We start from the raw sequence: 25,765 nt of genomic DNA, 5'->3' as shown, positions 1-25,765 counted from the left end.
GCGCTCGGCTGCTGGCCTGAAAGATGCGGGTTCGATCCCGGCCGCGGTGGTCGAATTTTGGAGGAAAAATTCTAGAGGCCCTTGTGCTGTGCGATCTCAATGCACGTTAAAGAACCCCAGGCGGTCGAAATTTTCGGAGCCCTTCACTACGGCGTCTCTCATAGCCTGAGTCGCTTTGGGACGTTAAACCCCCATAAACCCATAAAAATCTTTTCTGCTGTAATTGGTGGACAACTGCAGGCACTTTTCGGATAGAATGTGTGGGGTTGAATTGGGGAGATAAATACGTTCTCCCCACTCAATCGTGGCTGACATGGTTCAAAGCCGCCCGAACCCCACCCCGTGATCGCGTACGCTACCGAGCGCTCGCCGACCACGGCGGGCGTTGTTCTGAGGGAACAAAGGAACGACACACTGACTGACACAAGCGGGCATTTATTGCTACAGCAACAATAACGCCAGCTAGCAACAACGTACGCTAATGAATCAGGGTCGTCCGACTCACCAGCAAGGTTCCGAGCAAATGTTCGCCCGCGCGTGGGCAAGGGATAAATACTCCGAAGGCCGGACGGGACGAGTACGGGAGCCTGTCTCCCCGTCGTTTCCTCGCCCCGCCGGCGAAGAGCGGAGCCGCGAGCGGCACGTCCGGTCGCGCCGACGATCCCAGCCGAAGCCCCCTCTCCCGCGCGCGGGCTTTGGCAGTCTCCCGCGCAGCGATGCTGGCGCCCTCTCTTGCCAGTTAATGTAACTGACAAGGGAATGCGCTCAGCCTCGAGGTGAGACTGCCGCTGCACGGTGCCTCGCGGGAAAGCAAACTCGGGGCTGCAGGGCAGGTCCCCACAAATGGCAACAGCCTGAACAACACGTACAAACTGTGAAAGTTTGTCTCGAGTGACACTCTGGATAACCTCTTGAATTCAAAATACAAGTATTTCCTTTGTTGCCTCTTCAAAGTACTCGTTGACTCGGTAACAATCGACCCGTGCCACTAATTTGCATAGCGAAATGGAAAGGTTGATGTCAAATTCTTTATCACTTTCGGAATTAACGTTTCATGGCTGCTCCATGAGATGCACCACTCTGAACAAATGCACAGCATTTTATACAACTAGCACAATCTCGCGCATATGTCAAACCACGCGAAAAACCCCGCAGCCGCAGCAGACAAATGTTTCTGCACATTTGCACTTGATTTGGCCGCTGCACCGAGAACACTAGTGTCTGTATACACGTGTGCCACAAGAACTGGCACTGCACTGCCATGGCACTTTCGTGAACTAATGCAGGAAGTGCAGCCAAATCGAGGACACCTATTATTGTCCCACATTTTAAAACAAAAATGTTGCATTTGTCTGTGTTTGCACTTTGCCTTGGCCTGCGCTTAACTCTTTCCTTACCGCAAAAAAAAAATGGCTGATTTTGCGTGTTTTCAAGTGAAAATTATTTCTTCAAGTGCCAAATGCACTGCGCATTGTAAGGCATCGAACCGTAGCGCATTGGTTATACTACTTTTGAACAGCAAAAAAAAAGCGCCAGAGTCGGGTGTGCAAAACTTATAGAAAAATTAATGGTTACAAATGCTGGTAACACAAAAACAACACAAGCAAAACAAGAATAAGCTGCTGCACTGAGCTAGAAGTTGATTAAAAAAACGAAATATACAAAATGTCGCACATGTACTTAGCTGCCATTCTTGTCATTCTCAGCTGCATACATAATAGTGTTGGTCAAATCTTTAGGGGGAACCCCCAAGGTGGAGTAGGTTTGTAATAAGGGAGTAATTACTCATTGACATCCATCCGAGCGTAGCAAATGGCTACAAAGGAAAGCTATACAGCTTTCTCATAAACTTCGTAGTTAAAGAAAAATTCATCCTGGTCCGGGGTTTGAACCCGGGATCATTGCTTCACCGTAGCAGTTGCTCTACCAACTGAGCTAACCAGGACGGCAAGCTTATGGTAGGGCGAGAGCGAATTCAATGAGTAATTACTCCCTTATTGCAAATCTACTCCACCTTGGGGTTTCCCTTAAATATTTGACCAACACTATTCCCACTTTGAGTTATTGATCAATTCGCTCTCGCGCTACCATAAGCTTGCCGTCCTGGTTAGCTCAGTTGGTAGAGCGACTGCTGCGATGAAGCGGTGGTCCCGGGTTCGAACCCCGGACCAGGTCGAATTTTTCTTTAACTACGAAGTTTCTGAGAAAGCTGTATGGCTTTCCTTTGTAGCCGTTTGGCTGCGCTCAGGTGGATCTCAATGAGTAATTACTCCCTTATTGCATACATAATACGTACATTGGACATTCTGTGGCATTTCTTGAAGAGTTGAGGAATATGACTGCTGTGGCACTAGACAAAGCTGTCGCGTGAGGATGTGAAGTGGAGATAAATCTGGAATGTGCTGCACATTACACTTTTTCTGAGTTCTTGTTTTTTTATAGCAGATCTTGGATTTCTCATTTTTTCGTCTGGTAGTGAAAGAGTTCTAGGGGTGAAAAGGGGACGTGGCTTTCCTAAACATCATCATAATCTAAATTCTGCTGATGTATTCGGTAAAATATCTTGGCAGTATGTTGTCAAGACTGTAAAGCACCAAATAAAACCACTCTCATCATTCAAAAATCAAGTGCACTACATAAAATACAATGTGAATGGTAAAACGAAACATGAGCGAGCACGCGCTGATGTCCCGGGCACCTAAGACGAAGTCTAGCTATGTGAACTGATGCTCGATCATTCCACATCATTGTCTAACTCACCACTGCTGCTCTAAAAATTATGGGGTACCTAAGGAATTCTTACGGTGTGTAAATGCAAAAACATTTATGCTTGTCGCTGAGTTGTTGTCGGGGGCTTGGGGGGTGGGGGTGAACGTTTCACTGTCACTGCAGCAGCTCACTTTGCATATGTTGCTGTGTTGCGTTGCTCTCGTACTTTGTCAGCAGTGAACTGCCACCTCCGGCGCCAGTTTGCTGCTTCCCCTGATGATGTAGACACGAGTGATTCAACTTCCGATATGATTGTGGACATCCTGTTGGGACGCTGAACCCCCCCCCCCTTCCCGCCTAGCATGCAGGAGGGAGGGGTCCAGCTCCCACATCTTGAAAGCTGTCTGCTTTGTTATCCAGCTGAGGGGGTATTGTATAGCCACTGCAGGGAGGAGGAGGGGTGCCTGCAAACCTGTTTCCATTTACCTCCAAAGTGGACTTGCCTTTCTCTTTCTCCATCTACCCCTGCCTTGTGATGGCCTATTGATCCAGGAGGGGCTTTCAGGCAGCAGCTGGGTTTTTGCTGAAGGAGCCAAGTAATGCTCTCGCATTAAAAAAAAGAAGACTGCATCAGAATGAACTAAAGTGCTCAGTGTAGCCTTTCGCCTTTGAGGAGTGCGCAGCGAAATGGATACCATGATGCCTGACCAGCATCAAAGTTTCATTTCATGTCGCCTCCTTGCATTAAGAAATTAAAAACAAAACTGAAACCAAATAGTTGGCATTATAGAAGCAAACTAGATGGTGCAGCTTGTCTAGGAGTGCTGCCTACAATTTTTGGCTGTAGGTTTAAAATGTCGGTCAGATATGACCGATGGCCTCTGGTGCGGTAAGGAAAGAGTTAAAGCAAACTAATTTTATATTGTCACTGAAAGCCGGCAGAAAGGGCAGAAGGGCACACCAGCACTAGCCAGGCAGACACACTCGGCGAACGAACGCACGAGCCGGGGAAGACAAAGAAGACCAGCGGGTGCTGTCCCGCCGCATGGTGACGCCAGTAAATGGCTTACACTGTGGCAATATATTGCATAGTTCATATTTGTGCACTTGTACTTGTGTTTGTTCTTTTGTGCATTGAGAATGGTCCTGAAATTGTTGCTCTTGATACTATCCTTAACCAAGGGCCGTGCTCTGGAATGGTTATTTTTGGGCATATTGCTTTCAGCATGCACTGAATGACTACAGCAACGAAACTGGACATGGCGAAATATGTTTAGTTGGGTAAACTTCTTTTTAAAGTCATTTTGAGATCAGAGTGGCAAGTTCTTTTGAAACAGTCAAGCATTTGCTTTTCTGTGAGTGTTAACTTTCCCAAGTTAGCACTGTGTATAAGGCTGATGCTTTCAATACTATTGCAGCAAGCTCAGCATTTTTGGCATGTTCATTTGTAAACGGCAAGCCTACTATGTTCTTCAATCATACCAGCTCAAGCATGTTTACATCAAGGGAACATGTTACTGTAGCAAGGCACTGTACTGGATGTTCTTTCACATAAAAGAGGTGGTACAGCTAAAAGTTACCATTTTAGGATTCAGTCCTTGATGCATGCAATGTTGTGATTCACCAAGAAAGCTAAACATTTTTCAACATTTGGTATTTCTAGAGGATACGTGTGATGGATGTCTTCCTTTTATTGTGCTGTATTCTATTAGTCATAACTGTTATTAAATGCACATAGGTATCCTGATGAACTGGCATGGCAGCTAGACTTGTCTCGCATCATGATTAGGAAATCTGAGGCATATGCACGGCTTCACAGTTTCCTGATATCAGAAACAGACACTGTGAGTATGCAAAGTTTTTAATGTTCTTGTGACCCACCTTTTTTTTCTTCCTGTCTTGGCATCTTGGCACTCTGCCAAGTTCGCCGAGCGAGCTGTCCAAAGCTCACACTGCAATGTTATCGGGGTACAGCATCTTGGCATGCTGCCAAGGCCTGCGCTGAGGTCAATGCGAAATGGGGAACCGAAACGGGCGAATCGTCAAGAAAAGCTGAGGCCTTAAAAAAAAGTAAATTCTCAACCATCTCAACAACAAAAGATGGGGTGGGGTAGTCAGTAATATCGCCTTGCACTTTGCCGCCGCCATTTTTACCCAGTTCACGAATGCACAAATGGGCGGAAGCTATGTTTGTGGGAGACAGCATTGGGCGGCGGCGGTCAGTCAAGCTCCTCCCTCCAGCGATTGTGACGATGATAGCCCTTGGTTCCCAAGGCTGTAGGCAATGCTCCCTCATAGATTTCGCCACGTCGGTCTGTTTGGGGAGTTTTTAAGTCATTCGCTTCGAAGAATTTTATTTTTTATCAAACTTTCACACAAATTTTGGTGGTAAGCACCTTCTGGGCAGCCAGGTTGCTGTTGTTGTATCAGTTATTTTGTAGTTAATTGTATCGTTATATGCTGTTTATTTTTACATAGGGCCAATAGGAGAATTGATAAATCTAACGAATTTGATCGTTATAAGCGATGTATCATTATATCTGTTATCGTTGTAATTGAATTACTCTGTATAGCCTTTCCACGTGGCAATTAGTGAGTGATAATTATGTATTACATAGCAGCTCTTTTACCACACATTTATTAGATATAAGGTTGTATCTTTCTTATGTAAAAAGGTTGTATCTTTCTTATGTAAAGCTCCAGAGCCAGTTCTACCTTTGAAACCCTTGATGTTCATCTGTGGTACTAGTATGTCTGCCTTTTGCTGCAGGTCACAGGTGGCTTGAATATGTTTGGTTATGTTGGGCTTACCTACATGCTAAAAGTTTCACCAGGCTCCAGGTGGCTGTCCTGGCTGAAGTTCTATGCTTTGTAAGGTTTTAGCAAGCAGCTCCTTTATGCTTTCACTGCCACTCATATCACTAGCTTCGTAATGGCAACCCTTTGAACATTTCTATCTATTTACTCACCTCAATGTGACACTACTTGTGGAGGGCACTGTTTCACTGTTTTTATGTATTGAAATTTGATAAACTGCTAAGGTGCTTGAGGCATTCATTTTTATTCTGTATGTGCGGCTACTCATTGCAGTAGCTTATTATAAAACAGTTGTTAAGGGTATGGTGATGTGGCAGTGGCAGTGACCTTGAATTGCAGAGGTGCGCTGTTTTTGCATTCATTGTGTTCCTCATGTAGTTTTTATAAATTCCTCTTTCCTTTTTATTAGGGTAACATAACACGACAAGAAGCAGTTAGCATGATTCCACCTCTTCTACTTGATGTTCAGCCCCACCACAAGGTCAGTTCCCATTTCCGTGGAACCTTGAGTTATAGAGAGAGAAGCATAAACTGCAGGTGTTACATTTCATGAAAAGGTGTAGTTGAACTGGGGACACAGAAAATTGAGCTGAGATATCAAGATTACTCTTCAGTGTTAAAAAGTAGCATCATAAAATTTTGTTATATTCCTTCTGCTGCCTGAAAATAGAATAATACAGTTCTTGCTTTTACCTCAGCCGAGTTTTGTAATAATTAAAATGTGTTGCATGATTAACTATTGTACACTGAAAATTGCCATAATTTTTTTGTTTGGTTTTTACTTCCATCCTTGAGCAAGTGCAGTGCATATGCCGATTTAGAGGCTTGAAAAAACACCGTTGTCATATTCATGGTGTATAAGGATTCCTGTTTTTCTTGATGTCAGGATATAAATTATTTACCACAAAAATGTGAAACTAGAAGTGCATTAGTCTTGTAGCTAGTAATTGTTCAAGTATTATTTTGATGAATATCTTTTTCCAATGTTTTAGTTGCTCTACTGTGCCCAATGTTTTATTTCTTAATTCGCGTTCACATTCACAAAGTTGTATGTACTTTAAATTGAGGGATGAGCCTGAAAACTGCAACAAGGAGTCCTACATTTACAGCATTACAGTTAAACCTCGATCTAATGAACTTCACTGTAGCAAAATTCTTGATGTAACAAAGTATTTTAGTTTTCATAACTTCATGTCCTTATGCTTTTAGCTTCAATATAACGAAGCAAATTTTGCCGCACTCTGAGCGTAATAAAATATCATAGCCGACTTGTATGGGCTCAAGTGGTTATGTGGAGTGCATAACAAAGTGCACACCAAAGCATGTACATGAAAGTGGCAGTCGCCTGGCTGGCAGATGTACAGCGCAGAGGCAGACGGAAGTACGATGACAATCATAGGGGTGATCATGCCGCCTGCTGCGCCATCTGAGGTAGCACGGGGAAGGCTGTCAAGAGTGTCAATACAACCAGCCAGGCTAACCCGCAGCTCACGCTATCTTGCCCAAAATCGGCTCTGGATGGGGTGTCCTGCCCGTGCTCAAAGACAGCACACCACATTTATCGTGTTTATTGATTTGCAAAGCTTGGTAAAAAAAAACTGGAAGGGTCAGTGCTGTCAGCACACCCATCAGCTGTGAAGCTAGTCTCATGCTTAACACCTGATAAACTTGCTGTCCACTCAAGATGTGTGCACAGGCAGAAAGATGCAGTGGAACAGGGACGAGATGCAGGGTAATTGCATTTTATTGGACGCCAATTGTAGGACATTCCTCTTGCTCTTGCCGACACAAAGAAAGAGGGGGGAAGGGGGAAAGCTGGCTCGGCCTGCCACCTCTTGGACCACTGCTAGCCTCCTACTTCGTTTCCTCCCTGCCTTTCTTCCTTTATTTCCCTGCCTCCCTCACACAAAGCCACAGCGGCAGTCGTGGCAGCATGCAATTTTGGGTCAGCAGTATGCTCAGAAACCTGCAAGTGGGTGACTATGACATTAAAACCAAAGCTCGAGACAGGTACATTGTCCTCATCACCCGCAAGATGCTCGATGTGATAGATGTGTCTAGGCGATTCGCAAGCTCACAAACGAGATGAAATACACATTTAAGGTCAAATGATTGACACCTAACGACTTTGTTATATCGAGGTTTAACTGTATTTTGTGTGCACTTGTTCGTTTTGCTGTCTGAAGGTGCAGGCATTGCGAGGTTAGTGTTAGGATTGCTGCATGGTTGTGAAAACTGTCTGTGCTGCGCAGGTGTTGGACATGTGTGCAGCTCCTGGCTCTAAGACTGCACAGGTCATGGAGATGCTGCATGGACATGTGAACACTATCCCAGAGGGAGTTGTGGTGGCCAACGATGTGGACAACAAGCGCTGCTATATGCTGGTGCACCAGGCAAAGCGACTGCACTCCACTTGCTGCCTTGTAACAAACCATGATGCAGCTGCCATGCCCAACATGTACATTTCCAAGGAGGTCAGCCTCTAGGGGGATGATCATTTTGAAAAAAAAAAAAGTTTTTGTAGTATTTCTTTGTTAGTAACAAAAGACATGTTGCCCAATTTGAAATATTGCGCATCTGAAATTGACGCTACTGTTCACTATCTCTTACAAGAAACAGGAAATTAGAATTTTTGAACCTTGTTCGAGCAGCACCTTGTGCATTTGAACAATCCTATGTCCTAGAGGATGGGCAGAGGAACAGAAACTGGACAGACAAATTTTTCAGACAAAGGGAGGTGAAAATTTAGCAGTTAAATGCATTCCTGCATTAAAACAAAAAATTTTTTAGATGAGCAATGGTTCAATATAAGCAGAGTACTGGAATTTTCAGCGTACTTGCAGTAATGTAAGACTTCTATCTAGTTTTATTTTCAGTGCGAACTTCATTATGCAAACCGGGCACCTAATTATAGTATGAAAAGTTCCTTGCATGGCAGTGCAAGAAGCTCAGGTGACAAAGAGCACGTGAGAATTTAGCATGCAGTCACCTTGATAATGTAACGGTAACACAGACCTCTGCCATCTTTGCTGCTGCTCAGACAATGCTGCTAGTACTAGTGGTGAGGACAGGGTGGGGGGTTCACTCTTCAAGCATTCTCCTGCTTTCTATCTCTCTTCCTAAACCTAAGCATAGTGGCACACTCGTTGAACAACAAAGAAAGCTCAAGTAAGTTTGGCTTGTAAAAAAAAAATGGTAGGGTTTTAATGTGTTTAAACCGAGTAGACGTGCAAAAGTATGTGTTTAGCAAGGTTGGCTCATGGTTTTGCTTTGCTGGGTCATCGGCACGTTTGGTGACGATATTAGAGACTCTTCAAGCATTCTCCTGCACCCTATCTGTCTTCCTAAATCTAAGCATAGTGGCGCACTCGTCGAATAACGCTGAAGTAAATTTGGCTTGTAAAAAAAAAAAATTGGTAGGGTTTTAATGTGTTTAAACCGAGTAGACGTGCAAAAGCATGTGTTTAGCATGGTTCGTTCATGGTCTTGCTTTGCTCGGTCATCGGCACGTCTGGTGACGATATTAGACTCTGGTTAAGCTTTGATAGAGGTTAAGCTGATCTGATGTGTTCGCGCCGCAGAGGGAAGTTGTTGAAGACGACAGTGTGCAGCGCACAGCGCGAGAGTGTGTTGCAGCGTAATACAAGGGGTGTGATCGACTGTGGCTATATTATAGTGCTCTCCTGCACTGGCCAGCAAAGCTGATTTGTTTGCGCCTCCGCAGGTTCGAAACCCGGTCGCCGCAGTATTTATATTATTCATTTATTTATTTAGGTCAGGCTTCAGTGATGAAATAGCTTTTGCAGCTTTGGTCGTGAAGTAGAGCGTTTTCTCTAAAAACCTCATTGTGTAATGGTGCATCACCTTTGATGTTTGGATGCTTGGTCTCTAACTTCCGTTTTCTTTTAGGACGGAACTCTGGAGGTTTTGAAGTATGACAGGATTCTTTGCGATGTTCCCTGCTCGTAAGTATTGCTGATCAAATTTCTAAATTTTTTCACCATTGCTTGAGTATACTGTTTCTCTGTCAGGCTATAAACAGATGTTACAGTTTCACCTTTTGAACCTCCATAATACTCTAAATGTTGTGGGGTGCAGGTACCAAATGTAATGTTCCAAATGGTACATCTAATCAAGACATGAAAAAGAAGTCAAATATTAAATCAAATATCAAATACCAAAAATGATATTGAACTGCATGTTCAATATTGCTAAATTTGCATACGAGAAAGAGGCTGCCGCATGTAGTCAAGAGTTAGGCAAATACTTGTGTGGTCAGGTTTCACTTAAGCAAATTAAATATGGTCACTGACCAAGTCACAAAAGGGTTATTGGCGTTTCAGGGCCCGCATTGGCTCTTGTTTTCACAATGAAATAAACAAGAGCATCGTCGCTTTAAACCCTCAAGTTGTGATGCAGTAATAGTGAACATAGATGGTGGGTATATATTTCCACCTGCTAATTGATAGCATTAAGCATCATGTGAATCAACAGTGAACCAAGCGACAGCTGTGTCATCGTGTTCTTTTACTATGTGTTATGCCTGCACTGTCCTGCTTATATGATGCTGTCCTTGTGCACATGTTCTGCAAGCAGATTAGGAGTATGATTATTTCGGCAACATTGTCCTTGTGCTATCTCAGTCACTACAGTTGCGCCCGCTTATAACGAACATGAGCGTCACACAGCGTCCGTTCGTTATATCCCGAAGTTCGTAGTAAGTGGACCACAGCTTTAAAGACAGTTGTTTGTCAAAACACAAATTTTTTTCTGTGCGAAAAAGTCCGTGATGGATGGCTGTTTTTGCAGCGCAGATCCGATGAGAGAGGTTTCCAGTTTATTTAAAGCAGAAGCGTGCTCTTCGCCAAGGCCCTTGGCATAGACAAGTTGTCTGAGGCTCTCTATGTAGCCCATTGCTACAGGTGCGCTTATGGGTGCTGGCTCCGAAGTTTCATCCTCATCCAATTCCTCCGCGTCACTCTCGTCCCGCACTTCAGAAACGATGCCCTCGTCCATGCACGGTTCCGCGGTGTCGGCGTCGTCATCGGCAGAAATAAAATCATTCCAACCAATGTCATGACTCCCCATGTCGGAGTCGACGACGCGCTGTCACAAATCGCCGCCGGGCTGGTCATCTTGCAAAGCATCAGGCTCGGCATCAGACACTGTGTCAAAGAAGCCGGCCTTGCGGAAGCAGTTCCGCTCACCAGTGGCCGTCACCTCCGCCCAGGCCGCTTTCATCACCTCAACCGCTGAATACAATGGAAATGGGCACAGTGTTCCCGTCTGCCATCCCGAATTACAACCAGGGCGACCAGGGCCCCGAGATTTGAACGAAGCCAATGAAACGTCCGCACCACAACAAGAATGACAAGAGCGCGCGATGGGGTAGATGTGCAACGCACACAGGCGGCAATCAAGCCAATCAAGCTGAAGATACAGACGCACAGCGCCAGCGGAGAGACCAATGAGGGGCGTCCTCTTGGCTCCCACGGAAGGCCTGCTTCACGGAGCGTGGCCTCCGCGATTGGCGCCGGCGGCGGCGCGGTTGATCACGGAGGCCATGCGCGGATTTGCAAGAGAGTGAGGAGAGGGAAGCGGTGTTGCGAGGAAAGGCGGGAGGGCGATCTTGGAAGGCGCGTCGGCGGGGAAAGGGTAGCTCGCTTGAGAGTGGCACGAAACGGGGCGGGCAGTTCGCTCGTGATGAGGCTCGGGGAAGCATACTGCGCACCGGGCACACAAAGGGGTCGGAGACAGGTGATCGCGCATCGCGGCTCCGGGTTTACGCTATCCGTTCACTGTAACCGATCAGCAGGGCTTAATGACGTTCGTTATACGTGTGATTTTGTGCCTTTGAAACAATGTACATTTTGACGGTCGCCCAGGTCTCATTCATTATAAGTGAAAGTTCGTCTTAAGTGGGGCCATTATATGTGGGCTCGACTGTATCTTGGAAATTTGCTGGTTTCACTGATGAAAGAACAACTGCAGACGGTACAGGTAATCCTGTATATGACATCAGGGAACATGTTGCCTTTGAGACAGTTTGTCACATTTGCTGGAGAGAGAGAGAAGCTCTTTAATTGAAAAACAGACTTTAGCCGGCGTTTAAATCCGCTGACTTACTACTCTGTGTAGGGAAGGGATTCAGGAAGAGAAAGATTGAATGAGAGTGATGACAAAGTTCACTGTTTGGAGAATGTGCAGTGAGATAGTTGAACAGAGGGATTAGAGTTAGTCTAGAAGACCAATGTCATCTAAATAGTCAAATAAAAAGTTCATAGCATGTCTAAATTTAACGCTGTGAAGAGGAGGCCAGAGTTACCATTTCGTTACACAGATTGTCAAAAGGCACATGCACAGCATACTTGTATCTACTGAAGATGTGGCTTATTGCTTTTCTGAAGCTAGGCATGTGCAGGCTGTCGCTGTGCTCCTGATGAACCCTTTGTCCTTTTCTGGAGGCTCAGAGTGCAGTTTTTGGGGTTGGTGATGAGCAAAAAGGGAAACTATTACAGTCGCTCTCACATTGGTGAAACCAGCAAATTTCCAAGATGAGTGAAAGTACAAGCGTGTTGTTTTCAAGAGTATTCAAATTGCCAAGGCATTGGCAGAGTATGTTAACAAAGTTGGGGTGCGCAAATTACGTGAGTAAATGCAATACTTGCATAATGAACCCACTCGCATAATGAACCTGCCCCCAACTTTTGTCATTGAGAATTTACTTTTTTTTTAAGCGTTAGCTTAGCACGGTCCTCATTTTCATGGCATCCACAGTGTAGACCTTGGCAGCGCGCCAAAATGCTCCTTGCTGTCATTATCATGGCGTATTTATCTTTTGACGAGAGCACCTGCATGAGTAGCACGTTCAGCGAACTTGGCAGAGCATCAACGTGCTGTGCACCCTTTACAGGAGCACTGGTGGGGATGGCTTGCTCGGCATGCTGCTGCATGCCCGGCTGCGCCTATGTATGCCTAGAAAGTCTGCGAGCACTCAAGCATGGGAGAGGAACATAGCAGTTGAAATCAGAATGCTATAAATACTGCGCTCTGTGTGTGTACGGGTTTCTTGTCTCTTTCCCCGTTATTTCGCGCAGTTTAATCATGAACGAGAAGCACCAACTACCGTATTTACACGCTTGTAAGTCGACTCGAATGTAAGTCCCCCTCCCCCCCCCCTATCACATTTCTGAAAAAACAAACAAAAAAACTTGGAGGTCGTTTACGCTTGGCCTTTAATAATAGAATGCGATAGCACTATCCTGTGGCTTTTGCTTATCGCCAGCCGCTATGGGCTGCGACGCATGGGAGCGCCCATTGGCACATTCCAAAATGAAAATGTGTTAGTCACGGGACTACTCGTCCACACTTGCGCCATCGTCCTCACTAGTGCTGCCGTCGTGATCACTGCTCCAGTCCCACAGCTCATTCTAACATCGTCGTGCAGCGAAATCCCGCACTTCGCAAACAGCCACATCACGACATCATGAGGAACAGCTGAAAATTTTGCCTCGCTGCAGCTGCTACACCTGTATCAACCGTTGCAAACACCAAACTTATGGACTGGAGCGCAGTTCGTTTCTTCAGCGTAGAGTACGACAGCCATATCGTGAATGTAGCCGTGAACGAGCGCCGGTCGCTTACCGGACCCGGAGCACAAATGACGAATGACGAAGCATGCACTACATTGAAAACTTGTGAAACGCAGCCGGCAGTAGTCAAATGCGTCGGAGCCAAAGAGAAACTCTTGAGCGGCGTCGGCTCTTCCGTCGGCTACCGACACTCCCCGGCGCCGCTTCGCTTCTTAGTGGCGGTGCCGTCGCGATTGGAACAGCGGCCCTTCCATCAACTATCGATGGTCCCTTGAGCACTGAGTGTGTGGTTGAAAGTAACCAAAAAAAATCCTTAGACGCCTATTAAGAGTAGAACGCGGATACGTTATCGAGCCGCCGCCGCTTATCAGCAGACACAATCTGTGGCCACGTGTGGGGAGTGGGCTGGTGCCTGTTTGCTGCTTATCAACAGCCACCATCGGCCGCCTTGTGCGGGGTGGGGATACCGGTTCACTGCGCAGCGTTGACATAGCAGCTGCGCAAGGCCAGCGTACCAATAGCGATGCGATGGAGCCGTGCAGCAAAAATGGAACCATGCTGTAGCATGCCTGATATTTCGTTTGTCTCACCTTTATTTATGGTGCGATGTTTTGGTTTCGATTTTAAGTCGACCCCCCCACATCTCAGATTTTCAAATTTTGAAAAATAGGTCGACTTACAATCGTGTAAATACAGTAGCCTGCCAGGAAACCCTTCTTGAATATAAAACATCCTCTACACAGAAATGATATGGAGACCTCAAAGTGATTTGGTGAGCTCTAGATTGGGAGCAAAAACGCCTAACCCCTCTCTCACCTTAGCTAACGCGTAAACATTCGCATTACACGCTCAAGACCGTCCTGCAAGTTTTTTTAAACTCGTAAAAAACGCGCACTTGACCTTTAGGGCCAGTGTTCAGCATGTTTGGTTTATCTCGCCTAGATTGGCCGACACTGTTGGCTATTAGAAAAACATCGGATCACTCCGTGATAACGCAAACACTTTTCGAAGCGAATGATGCTAAACACTGGCGACACGAACGTGGCTGACTGTGGGCTGTTGTTGATGGATGGACAGACAGGCAAGCGGGCGGGTGGATGGGCTGAGTGAACATAAATAAAATTTTGATTCTTGCAAAAAATCTAATGAAACTTTTTCCCCACGTAACGAACCCTCCCCCCAAATTGATTTCAACATTTTTCGGGGAAAAAAATTGGTTTCATTACGCGAGTAATTACAATATGCAGCGTGTATATTCATGGCCATTGCAGCGCATCCTACACATTTAATGTGACAGTGGTTGTATTTCTAATTCATTGTGAGCAGGAAACTCATAACGAGCCTTGAAATTACTTGAGCCTTTTGTAACTTGATCAGTCATTGTATTTCATTCTTTTTTCACTATTTCGAGTGCAGGGGGTCTTTTGATGGCAATGGCAGGCAACGTGTAGGCAGTCGATCATTATAGTCTGATCCAAACTAGCATAACCATAAAAACTGAACAAAACTGATATGCAGGAGTGGAAAAAGAAAAACTGTTATCTTTGCCCAGTCTTCTGTAAAGCCATGATACCACTGCCAGCTTTGTAAGAGTTTCTGTTGGCACTCCCACTACAGTAAAACCCCTCTATAATAAAACTGACTCGGACCAGCAAAAATCTTTACTACATCAGGGTCTTTACTACATCAGCTGTTGGTGATAGCATGGCTCTGAGGATGTTCTCTGATAATTAACTGGTTACTACTAAATGCAGTCTTGGTTCAGAAAAATAAAGACACTTTGAAATACCTTCCATTCTGCTTTAATCATCTGTTTATGTGGTAATTATTTTTTTTGGTTATCACATCTCATGTTATGTTATCAGTAGTGATTTTATTGTCATTTTTGTGTTGCAGTGGAGATGGAACTTTAAGAAAAAACATTGACCTGTGGCGCAAATGGAATGTGGCCAATGGAAACAGCATTCATGGGTGTGTCATTGTGCTCTTTTTATTTTTTTAAATTACTGAAAGATGTTTTTCGTAATAATTGCCAGTTATATGTCTTTAAAGGGATACTGCATTAATGTTTTGGCATTCCACTTCAGTAAAAGCTGCATTTTTAGATTAAGCGAAACAACTACACTTTTTTTGCTCTAAAGGTACTTTTCTTGTTCATTCTTCCTTCTTTAGTTCCACTGTCTGGAGCACTGGTTCCAGACATGGCAGCATCTGAAACCAGTGCTCCTTAGAAGCTGTGATGGTGCGTGTATCCATGCCAAGCCGGCTTGGCTCCTTTAGCATGCACGTGTTGCAGCTGTGTCTATGCTACTTGCCGCAGAGGAAAGTGTTGAGTGTGGCTGTTGTTGCTTGTGCCTTGAGTCTTTTGAGTTCAAATGATCAACATAGCTATCAAATCAGCAAAGTAAGATGCCAGAGTGTGCTACTCAGGTCAAGGTTGTAACAGTGGTGTGGTCAGGAGAGAGAGCATAACATTCCCAAGAACATGAGTCTGTACAATGTGGCCATTGCAACCAAGCTGGGCATATTCCACCTGCTATTCTAATGGACCACTTCATTGACAGCGACTATAGTGCAAGTCCCGTACTTTTGTGGTGCCGTAGCATGCGATTGAAATGACTTTATAATACAGTCAACAATTGATTTTTCAGACTCGCTTGGAACCGTGAAAATGTCAGAAAAATCGGGTAATTAGAAAAATCACTAACTTATTGCCAATATGTCTGAGGAAGAGGTCAGTAGTTTTATGCACAATCTGAAGCTCCCGGTGACTAAATCTCACCATGCATCTTGTACACTGACGATGGGCGGTGAACGATGGCTGTACTGCCTTCCGCATGTCTGTGACGCAAGCACGGCTTAAACCAAAGTCGACACGAAAGTGAACTGGCCACTGCAGGACTGCACGCGCTCTTCAACCTGCCACTGCTGCTATCGAAATTCCTTCTGTGTATGCACCTTATAGAGCTGCGGTGTGCCACGAACTTTATATATTCAATCGACTTTGGCCACCACGCTCATGCGTACCAAATGTGGTGAATGACGAAGAGCTTTTCCTGTCACTGAGTTATGTCAAGAGATGCGCGACCATGTTCCGCAGATGTCGAAACTGTCATGACCAGATTTCAGGGGATTGGCAATGACACAGCGGCCACGACAAGTCCTAATGAGCTCCTGTTGAAAGAGGTGTTCATCGTTAAATGGTCCACCGCAGCTTTGTTGAGTACAATTGTAGCACAACGAATGTGGTACTTCGTGGCCTCCAGTCGCCACTTCGCATCAGTGACACTCTCATTATTCCTGCTTTTGGTATCCCTTTGTGTACTTGAATTCAAGCCGGGTGGTCAACTAAAGGGTTCTGTAAACCATGTCATTTTTCCTTTTTTTTTAAATTGTAATTTATATGCTTGCTCTGTATCTTGGAATCGTAGCTACTTCCCGTGCGGATGGGTTCATGAATCGAGGTAGTGGTTCCACTTTAAGGACTCAGTACCAGCATTTTATTTCTTTCGCAAGGAATATGTTTAATGATACCTTTGTCGCCTGATGAAATTCTTCCTTATTGAGAATATGCAAACTCTGATTGTATTACGCATACCCACCAATTGCTGGCCATGTTGTACCTGGGTGGAATGTGGCACCTCTAGCTCATTTGGTTTGTCGCTTGACAAAGTGGTGAGGGTGTAACTGTATGGCTTTCCTTGGTAGTTTCAGTAGTTGTGCTATGTTTGAATCAAAATCGTTGCTTTCGCTGTCACATGTGAGGCTGGAACTGTCCATTTCCTACATGCTTCCACACTGCCATCTCCAAACTGACATGCATGGCAGGTGAAGTGGCATAATGCTACCTGGCTGCAACGGCAATAGGCTGCAACGGCAATAGGTGGCAGTGACACTAGCATTCAGTCTGACTTGCAATGCCTCCGAAATGAACCAGCTGAGGTTTCCATCTTACAGTAAATCAGTGTGCATTCATGCAGAACGCCCAACTTACACCAACATACAGTATATTTTCTTCCTTGCATCTATGGCTAATTGCATAAATTTCCAGCACCTACCATATCTTGTGTGTTGCTGCTCATATTGAGCACGATAGCAGTCTTGGTCAAAGTCTTAAAGCCAAAGGCTTTTTGCTTCAGCCTTATAACAGAGCCATTACGGTACTATTAAAGACCAAATGACCTTGAAATGCTAACAGAAGGTTTCTTGCGGTAGCGAAGCTTCTTGCTTGACTTGTGTTTTGAATGATCCGCTACACGTAGCATTCTAGGAGCATTCATTTTGTTGCAGCTGAACGCTATGGCCTTAAGACTTTTGACCAAGACTGTACATGTGACATCACACAGGCACCTCACATGTACGAGCGAGAAATGTTTTTCGCAGTGAAAACAAGAAAATAAACCAATTCACCCAAAATTATGTGAAATTAAGACTGCAACTTAAATAATCAAACATTCTGAACGTGATTTGTCATCAAGTTCCAACTTTGCTTCGGTGACCCTTCAAAGCTAAACTTACATGGAAATGATTTGCAGTTTCTTTTCTTTGACTGTGCTAGAAGTTAACTGATATCTTCCTATGTTTTCTCCTTGTACAGCCTGCAGGTACGCATTGCACGTCGTGGCCTTGAGCTTTTGGTTGAAGGAGGTGTAATGGTCTATTCAACATGTTCTATGAACCCTTTGGAAAATGAAGCTGTCATCACAAGCCTTCTGCTTCAGTGTGAAGGTGTGTTAACAGCATGGACTTAAGTACAAACGCAAATAGAGACAAGCAAGAAAACTGTTTACCTGATCTAAATGATCGCCCTTTTTTCCCACTTAGTTAAGCCTGCATCATTATGCATGTTACAAAGGCCATACTGACGACAGCTATGTTGCCATTGCAAAGTCTTTCAAATACATATGGTTTGAAGAAGGGCTTTGCAGATGTGTAAATTTGCACATACAGTAATTCTTCGTTATAACAAAGTCAGCGAGATGTTGAAAAAATTCGTTATAAGCGGTAGTTCGATATAAGCGACCACCCGAGAAAATCTAAAGCAGTCGAGCTTTAGTTGCGCCGCAACTGCGAGGAAGTCAAAATACAGTGTATTCAGTGCAACAAAACTTTATTCAGGTGCCTTTTTGGCAGTGACCTTTGGCTGTTTCATGTTCTTACCGGGCGCGTGCAACACCTGCTCTAATCTGACCAAGCATTGCACAAGGCCATGGTTGCTGCCCATGCATTCAACCTTCGGAGTATTTCGGATCACGTAGGCAGTGGCCGCTTTTATGGGTGGTCACAGAAGACTACAAGAGTATTGCGCTGGAAAGCACTGCAAATGCCGTGGTTCGAGTCAGAGGTTGTGTTTGTTGTGCTCAAAAAACGATTAGCCGCTCATTGTGGGTACGCAGCACAATCGTGAAAACTGAACGGATTTGTAGCAGGGGCTTTGCATGATTACTGCCAATTTTTTCCTGAGGTGTGCAGCTGTGATGTTTGTAAAACGAGTTTTTCAGTGCACAGTTGTTGACAACATATGTGCTAATTCTACGGTTCGAGTGTCGGTGCTCGTGCTCGCGCAGCGTCACGTCCGCGCTGTTGACAAATGTCTACGAACGAAACTCATCGACCCTACCGCGCATTTAGACCGTTTATCTAGTTGGATGGCGCGAATCGAGCTTGACCTGCTTGAGAAATTCGCTGGGGCAACACGATGGTTGCGTTCACCCGCCATGTTGACAGCCTGAGTCGCTGCTGGTGACACTTGGATTTTTCGTGTTTTCGGCAAGTTATCGGTCAATTTGCATCGTCAAAAGTGCAACGAAGCTAGGGGCGGTGTTTTATTGCGATGCAGGTCGATTATGGCGAGCTGTGAGCAAATGTCTGGACCGGTTTCCCCAAAGTCGCCTTCCCGATTGTTAACGTAGCTCCTCGCGTCAACATGGCCAAGGGCATGTGTCCAGCAGTCGCTTGCCTCAAGGCAGCAGCTCGACGACACTGTTGTTCACACCTGCAAGCGCGACCTGCGGGTCGCTTTCTTGTTTGAAGCGAATACTCTCGGGAATGACGTTGTTCGCGCGCTTTTGAGAGTTTTGTCTGCTTTAGCCCATGTGAAACAATTAGGCTTAGTGACGATTACGGCAGCCATGGAGCAGCTCAGTTCATTTCCCGGCGCGTCCACGGTCGGCGTCGTTGCCAAAAGCTTGGCTCACTCGCAGCTCGCAAGTGTTAATGGGCTCATAATCGGAGGGACACTTCTTTAGTGCTTTTTGCATGTTTCAGTGCCAAAAGTGCTCTTCAGAGCGGTAAAATTTTGCTCATCAGGCGCACGTCTCATGGGATGCTACAGCGCAAGTCTGCCCGCGGTCTTTTGGCCGCTTTTCGTCATTTTCCTGGCTTCGCAGAGCGTCAGGAAAACTTTATTTTCGTGTGGATTCTATCACTGGGGAAAACCAACGATGCGACTGCAACCGATTCGGGCGCGCTGCACCACGGAATTTGACAGCTTCCGTTCGCTCTGCTGTAAACAGCTGTGGGCACTTGGCACTCGCTTGGTACTCGTTACTGGGCAGGTCATCGGTCGTAGGTTTGGTACTTTTGTGGCCTGTTCTGTGCCTGCACGAGGCTAATTCGTCAGCGGTATTAATTAGACACTGCATGCGTAAAGGGTCACCCACTCGGCGGCGGCGATGCCTCCGCTCGCCACTTCGCTCTGAGTGGGTCAAGATGACTGACGCCAACCAGGTTAATTTTTGAAAAACACGACGTTTCGGGACCGGCTCAGTCCCTTTTTCAAGGTGTGACTACGGGCGAGGTGCAGCTTGGCTTTTTAAGTCCTCATGTTGAATACCTCCGGGTCAATGGCCGCAAACCATGGATGTAAGACGAAGGAAGTGTCCCCAGAGAGCGATTAACATTCCTTCGTGTCTGTTGTATGTGCCACGACTCCAGCAGAAGCCTCCTGCGCTGGTTAGCTTCGCTCTCCAGTAGAATAGTGCCGTCAAAGTCAATTCGGTGGTCACATTCCTCGCAGTGTTCAGCCACCACGCTGCGCTGACGGTTCATTTGTTGGACGTCCGCTTTGTGTTGCCTCATTCTTTCGGCGAAGTTCTTCATTTCCCCCACATACGAGGCCGGGCAGACTGAGCAGGGAATCTTGTATGCAACCCCTTGGGCCCTTTCTTTTGGGTGACGGTCTCTCGGGCGGGGGAGGAAGCGTCCGATGGTGGTAGCCGGTTTGTGCATTGTTAGCACCCCTTCTTTGCCGAGAATTCGAGCCAGCGTCTTGCTCACGCCTTTCACGTATGGTATGCAAACACGTTTCCGGTTCTGGTGTGTGCTTGCGGAAGGAATAGAGCTGTTTTTGTTTTTTCTTTTTTGCTTTTGGCTGACGCATCGGATGAATGAACTGGGGTACCCATTTTTCTGGAGATCGGAGACTACGCGGTTCTTCTCGGTTCTTTTTTCTTCATGTGAAGAACATATGGTATCGGCTCTCTTCAATAAAGATGTAATCACAGATGCCTTGTGGGGAGTGGGATGATTCGAATTGAAATGGAGGTACTGTCCCGTGTGGCTTAGTTTTCTGTATACCGAGAACCGCAAGCCTTTGTCGTGCCTTGTGACTAGAATGTCGAGAAAAGGCAGACTGCCCTGCTGCGCACGTTCAACTGTAAATTGTATGCCCGGTTCAGTTGAATTTAGATGGATTAGGAGGTTTTCTACTTCTGACGTTTTCACCACACAAAAGCAGTCGTCTACATATCGAAGGAACAACTTTGGCTTGGGATTGAAGGTGGCAAGTGCCCGGCTTTCGACCTCTTCCATGGTTAAATTAGCCATTGTGACCGATATTGACGTCCCCATGGCAGTTCCGGTTGTTTGCGTTCCGGAACTGCCATGGGGACGTCAATATCGGTCACAATGGCTAATTTAACCATGGAAGAGGTCGAAAGCCGGGCACTTGCCACCTTCAATCCCAAGCCAAAGTTGTTCTTTCGATATGTAGACGACTGGTTTTGTGTGGTGAAAACGTCAGAAGTAGAAAACCTCCTAATCCATCTAAATTCAACTGAACCGGGCATACAATTTACAGTTGAACGTGAGTAGCAGGGCAGTCTGCCTTTTCTCGACATTCTAGTCACAAGGCACGACAAAGGCTTGCGGTTCTCGGTATACAGAAAACTAAGCCACACGGGACAGTACCTCCATTTCAATTCGAATCATCCCACTCCCCACAAGGCATCTGTGATTACATCTTTATTGAAGAGAGCCGATACCATATGTTCTTCACATGAAGAAAAAAGAACCGAGAAGAACCGCGTAGTCTCCGATCTCCAGAAAAATGGGTACCCCAGTTCATTCATCCGATGCGTCAGCCAAAAGCAAAAAAGAAAAAACAAAAACAGCTCTATTCCTTCTGCAAGCACACGCCAGAACCGGAAACGTGTTTGCATACCATACGTGAAAGGCGTGAGCGAGACGCTGGCTCGAATTCTCGGCAAAGAAGGGGTGCTAACAACGCACAAACCGGCTACCACCATCGGACGCTTCCTCCCCCGCCCGAAAGACCGTCACCCAAAAGAAAGGGTCTAAGGGGTTATATACAAGATTCCCTGCTCAGTCTGCCCGGCCTCGTATGTGGGGGAAACGAAGAACTTTGCCGAAAGAATGAGGCAACACAAAGCGGACGTCCGACAAATGAACCGTCAGCGCAGCGCGGTGGCCGAACACTGCGAGGAATGTGACCACCGAATTGACTTTGACGGCACTATTCTACTGGAGACCGAAGCTAACCAGCGCAGGAGGCTTCTGCTGGAGTCGTGGCACATACAACAGACACGAAGGAATGTTAATCACTCCCTGGGGACACTTCCTTCGTCTTACATTCATGGTTTGCGGCCATTGACCCGGAGGTATTCAACACGAGGGCTTAAAAAACCAAGCTGCGCCTTGCCCGTAGTCACACCTTGAAGAAGGGACCGAGCCGGTCCCAAAACATCGTGTTTTTCAAAAGTTGACCTGGTTGGCATCAGTCATCTTTCTACTAAATTAATTTCCCAACCAGACAGACTTCTCTCAAATGTTTTCTTTTGAGTGGGTCAAGTCCTTCGTGTGCTTTGAGTAATGTGGCTTAAAATGCATGTGTTTGGGTCGGGACAGGAAGAAATTTCAAATGAAATGATATTTCTAGTAAAGCGATTTCGTTATAGCGAGGGATTACGTATGTCGTTAATGGACCCTCCATCAGGTTTGGAAATCTCAAATAATTTAACAAGGTTGGGGTGTAGATCGAGCCGTTCTCAGTTTTCTTCTTCTTTATTCAATACTGCAAACCTTGTACAGGTCCAAGCAGGGTGGGTTAAATGGCAACCAAAGAATAATAACAAAGCTAATAAACATCAAAGTGTGGTGAAAGGCAATAAAGAATCATTCCAGTCGGTTACAGTGCGAGGAAAAAATGAAAACTTGAATAAATCGGTTTGTGCAAAATAGGGCGTCAGAGAATTAGGATGATGATGGCGCTGCCTCGACGTTGAAAGCAACAGATATGGAGAAGGGTTAATAGCTTGATCTCGATTCCAAAGCAAGGAAGAAATTCCAAACGTAAATTTTTTCTTCGTTGTTCAAGACATTGAATATCATTAACCTGCATTATTTCAGAGGGTGAGTCATATGGCAAAATAAGAGAACCATGTGCACCCTAAAGGGTGGTGAAAATTTAAATCAAAGGTCAGTTGCACTCTCTTTTGACAAAACCAATCTCCTCGTCCGTTCCTTGGCACTCAAGGCTTTGCTGCGACAGCACAGTGAACTACATTTCATTATTCTGATTCGTGCTTGCTTTTGTTCTTTTTCATTGTGCCATTCATTTTGTTACAAAAAAGAAATATACATTTGGGTTTCTTGCCCTGACCCACCTACATTTGCTCACATAATTTGTGCCGTCACGTAATTTGCGCGCCGCTAAATTATCAGCCACCGCGGTGGCTCAGTGGTTATGGCGCTCGGCTGCTGACCCGAAAAACGCGAGCTTGATCCTGGCCGTGGTGGTCGAATTTAGATGGAGGGGAAATTCACACGCGCTGTCATGCCATCCTGCAGGGAACTCAATAACGTGGGGCAAGGCAGAGGGGGTATTCATCCTATATTTTGGGTCAGTTTTTTTCTGGCCAGTGAGGGGTGCGAGTTGGGGGGGGGGGGGGGGTTGATGTACAGGTGGCAATATACAGTATATATTGTGCCTTAACGTTCAGGCCTTTGTAGAGCTTTTTAGGATGCGTTCGCAGATCCTCCATGCAATTTTTGCACCCCCTTTTTGAAGCTTTAATTTGAAGGAAAAAATGTGTGAAAATTATGCGAGTAAATACGGTATGTCTCTTCATAATATGGATACTACGACTCTGCCCTTCGTTTATCATTCACCTTGTTCATTTCCTGCTATTTTTCTGCATACATGGGCACATAATCTCTGCAGAAAGGTGCTTGTGTATTTCCGTGTCCCTGCCCTCCAATACTGAGAATTGTGTTTCACAGATTCCACGACGCACCACGAGACAGTGTCTTAAAATGACAGGTCCGCATCAGTAAGCAGACGGAAATGTGGCTGTAAATACAGCAGGAAGTTTTTATGGTTCATGAGATTTTAACGTCCCGAAGCGACTCAGGCTATGGGGACGCCGTAATGAATGGCTGCGGAAATTTCGACTACCTGGGGTTCTTTAACGGGCACTGACATCACACAGTACACGGGCGTCTAGAATTTCGCCTCCATTGAAATTTGACCGCCGTGGCCGGGATTGAACCCGCGTCTTTCAGGTCAGCTGCCGAGCGCCATAACCACTGAGCCACCGCGGCGGCCTACAGCAGGAAGTGAAAAGCAAGAAAATGATACCTGGCGGTGTGGGGCCATGATGTCGGCATGTGACATGTACTCTCCACTTCCCCCTAAAACCGGAAAAGAAAGGGAAGTTTAGCTTGCAAAGCCCTTATGCCCAGACAGGTGAGAATATGTTCAATGATGCTAACTTGGAGAGGGCATGGCAAAGACAAGTGTGATGGAAACGCTTGATTGTGACGGATGTAGCTGCTGCTATTGAGTTTCTTCAAAACAGTTTTTGTGGCCGCACATTCCAGAGCTGATGTCTAACAACCACAGGAGTAGAGCAAATTTTCTAGAGGGTGGTCAGGAGCCCTTAAAGAAGTATACTGGCAGAAGGGTTCCTCCTTGCCACATTTTGTTTCCTCGAGCATAAACTGGGTCATGAAATGTGGGACAGCGGGGTGCACCAGCCTTTTGGTTTGTAATAACCACAAGATGTTTGTTTGTTTGTTACTTGTAGGTGCGGTAGAGCTAGTCGATGCCAGAAGCAGTTTGCCAGGTTTAGTAAGCAGCCCGGGACTTCATACCTGGAAAGTTTCCAGTAAAGACATGGCAGTTTACACATCATTTGAGGAAGTTCCGGAGACTTACCACACACAGATCCGGGCCCACATGTTCCCACCATCACCTGAGGTGGCTGCCCAACTGAAACTTGAACGCTGGCAAGTATATTCTCCTTGATTTTTTTGCTAGGAATGCCCACTTGCACATTTTACCTTGGTTTTGTTTGTATATGTCTTGGAGTGGGAAATCTGCAGTCTGTGAAGAATTGGAGAAGGAATGCAGGTGGCACCCTTCACTATCTTTAAGAAAATGTTTGGGTTGTGATGAATGCAAGCTGGTTGTGCACAGGTTTGTGTACGGTCAAGCACTAAATTCTTAGGTATACAGTCTCGGACATAATATTGCGGAGCACGCTTCAGCGAACAAACATTTGTCATGCCTTAAATCATGAAAATTAGGAAGTACTTTATATATATGTTGGCACATGCAACTGGTGCAATTGCGTATGAACCCAAGAAACCATCACACCTTCTCTACGGATCACATGAGAAAATTTCAAACACCGAAGCATGCTCTTTAATATTTTGGCTGCACCTGTACATAAGTACAATCTTACAGTGCCATGCCTGATTGCCAGATTCGTTGGAAGGTGGGTGCTAAGTGGTGGATTTTGATATGCTGAGCACAAAGCTATTTCTAAAAGAAAGGAACTTGAATGCATGTATGTGAACACCCTTGGTCAAAATTCTTCGGGCCCCATGAATTGCCTTTGAGTATGTCTTGATTTTTACCTGTTCCTGCCTAACAGGCATGCAAAAAACAGCATGCAGATGCATGGCGTCTCAAAAAATGCCCAAATGCAATTAGCAGTGACTGGTTATTAATGAAGCAAAGCAATCTGCTGTAAAGGAAAGGTGGAGGTTGAAGCTTGCTTGGATTTGTGTTCCCGGGGAGTGCAAAGAGCACTCCAAGGAACCCAAGGGTTCCATGGAACCCGGTTTGAGAACCGCTGCCATAGGTCACCAGAGAGTGAAAAAGGAGAAATGAGTGACATTCTTCTGGAAAAAAGGCTGAAATCTTTAGAGCCAGCTGACTGCATGTTTGAGACCTTTGGTATATGTGTCGAACAGTTCAAACATCCCTTTAGGAATCATGTTCAGAAATGGCATTATTGTGTGTATTTATTCAATGTACGGTACTGAACGAAAATGTTGAATATCAGGCTAGTTGGTCCTTGATTGATTCGAGGCCCTGTAGCACAACAAGCTAAAGATGA

General features: G+C 45.6%; 2 protein-coding genes across 6 annotated transcripts in view; one reads left to right on the top strand and one right to left on the bottom strand.

Moving 5' to 3' along the window:
- Window positions 1–25,765, top strand: part of Nsun2 (tRNA (cytosine(34)-C(5))-methyltransferase Nsun2) — an 89,835-nt gene that overhangs the window by 15,894 nt on the left and 48,176 nt on the right. For all 5 annotated transcript variants that reach the window (XM_077647000.1, XM_077646997.1, XM_077646998.1 and 2 more), the window contains exons 5-11: window positions 4,448–4,553; window positions 5,936–6,007; window positions 7,779–8,000; window positions 9,436–9,491; window positions 15,015–15,089; window positions 17,716–17,846; window positions 24,446–24,647. In XM_077647000.1, the coding sequence (XP_077503126.1) occupies window positions 4,448–4,553; window positions 5,936–6,007; window positions 7,779–8,000; window positions 9,436–9,491; window positions 15,015–15,089; window positions 17,716–17,846; window positions 24,446–24,647 (864 nt within the window). The remainder of the gene's footprint in view (window positions 1–4,447; window positions 4,554–5,935; window positions 6,008–7,778; window positions 8,001–9,435; window positions 9,492–15,014; window positions 15,090–17,715; window positions 17,847–24,445; window positions 24,648–25,765) is intronic.
- Window positions 18,229–20,969, bottom strand: LOC144116378 (uncharacterized). The gene is made up of 2 exons (XM_077651149.1): window positions 20,496–20,969; window positions 18,229–18,351 (listed from the first exon to the last, which is right to left on the bottom strand). Exons 1-2 carry the CDS (start codon window positions 20,967–20,969, stop codon window positions 18,229–18,231), a joined length of 597 nt encoding a protein of 198 aa, XP_077507275.1.

This window comes from Amblyomma americanum, chromosome 1 (genome assembly GCF_052857255.1).
Source record: "Amblyomma americanum isolate KBUSLIRL-KWMA chromosome 1, ASM5285725v1, whole genome shotgun sequence".
NCBI lineage: Eukaryota > Metazoa > Arthropoda > Arachnida > Ixodida > Ixodidae > Amblyomma > Amblyomma americanum.
Note: the sequence above shows the minus strand (reverse complement) of the source record. Positions and strands in the feature narration are given on the sequence as shown.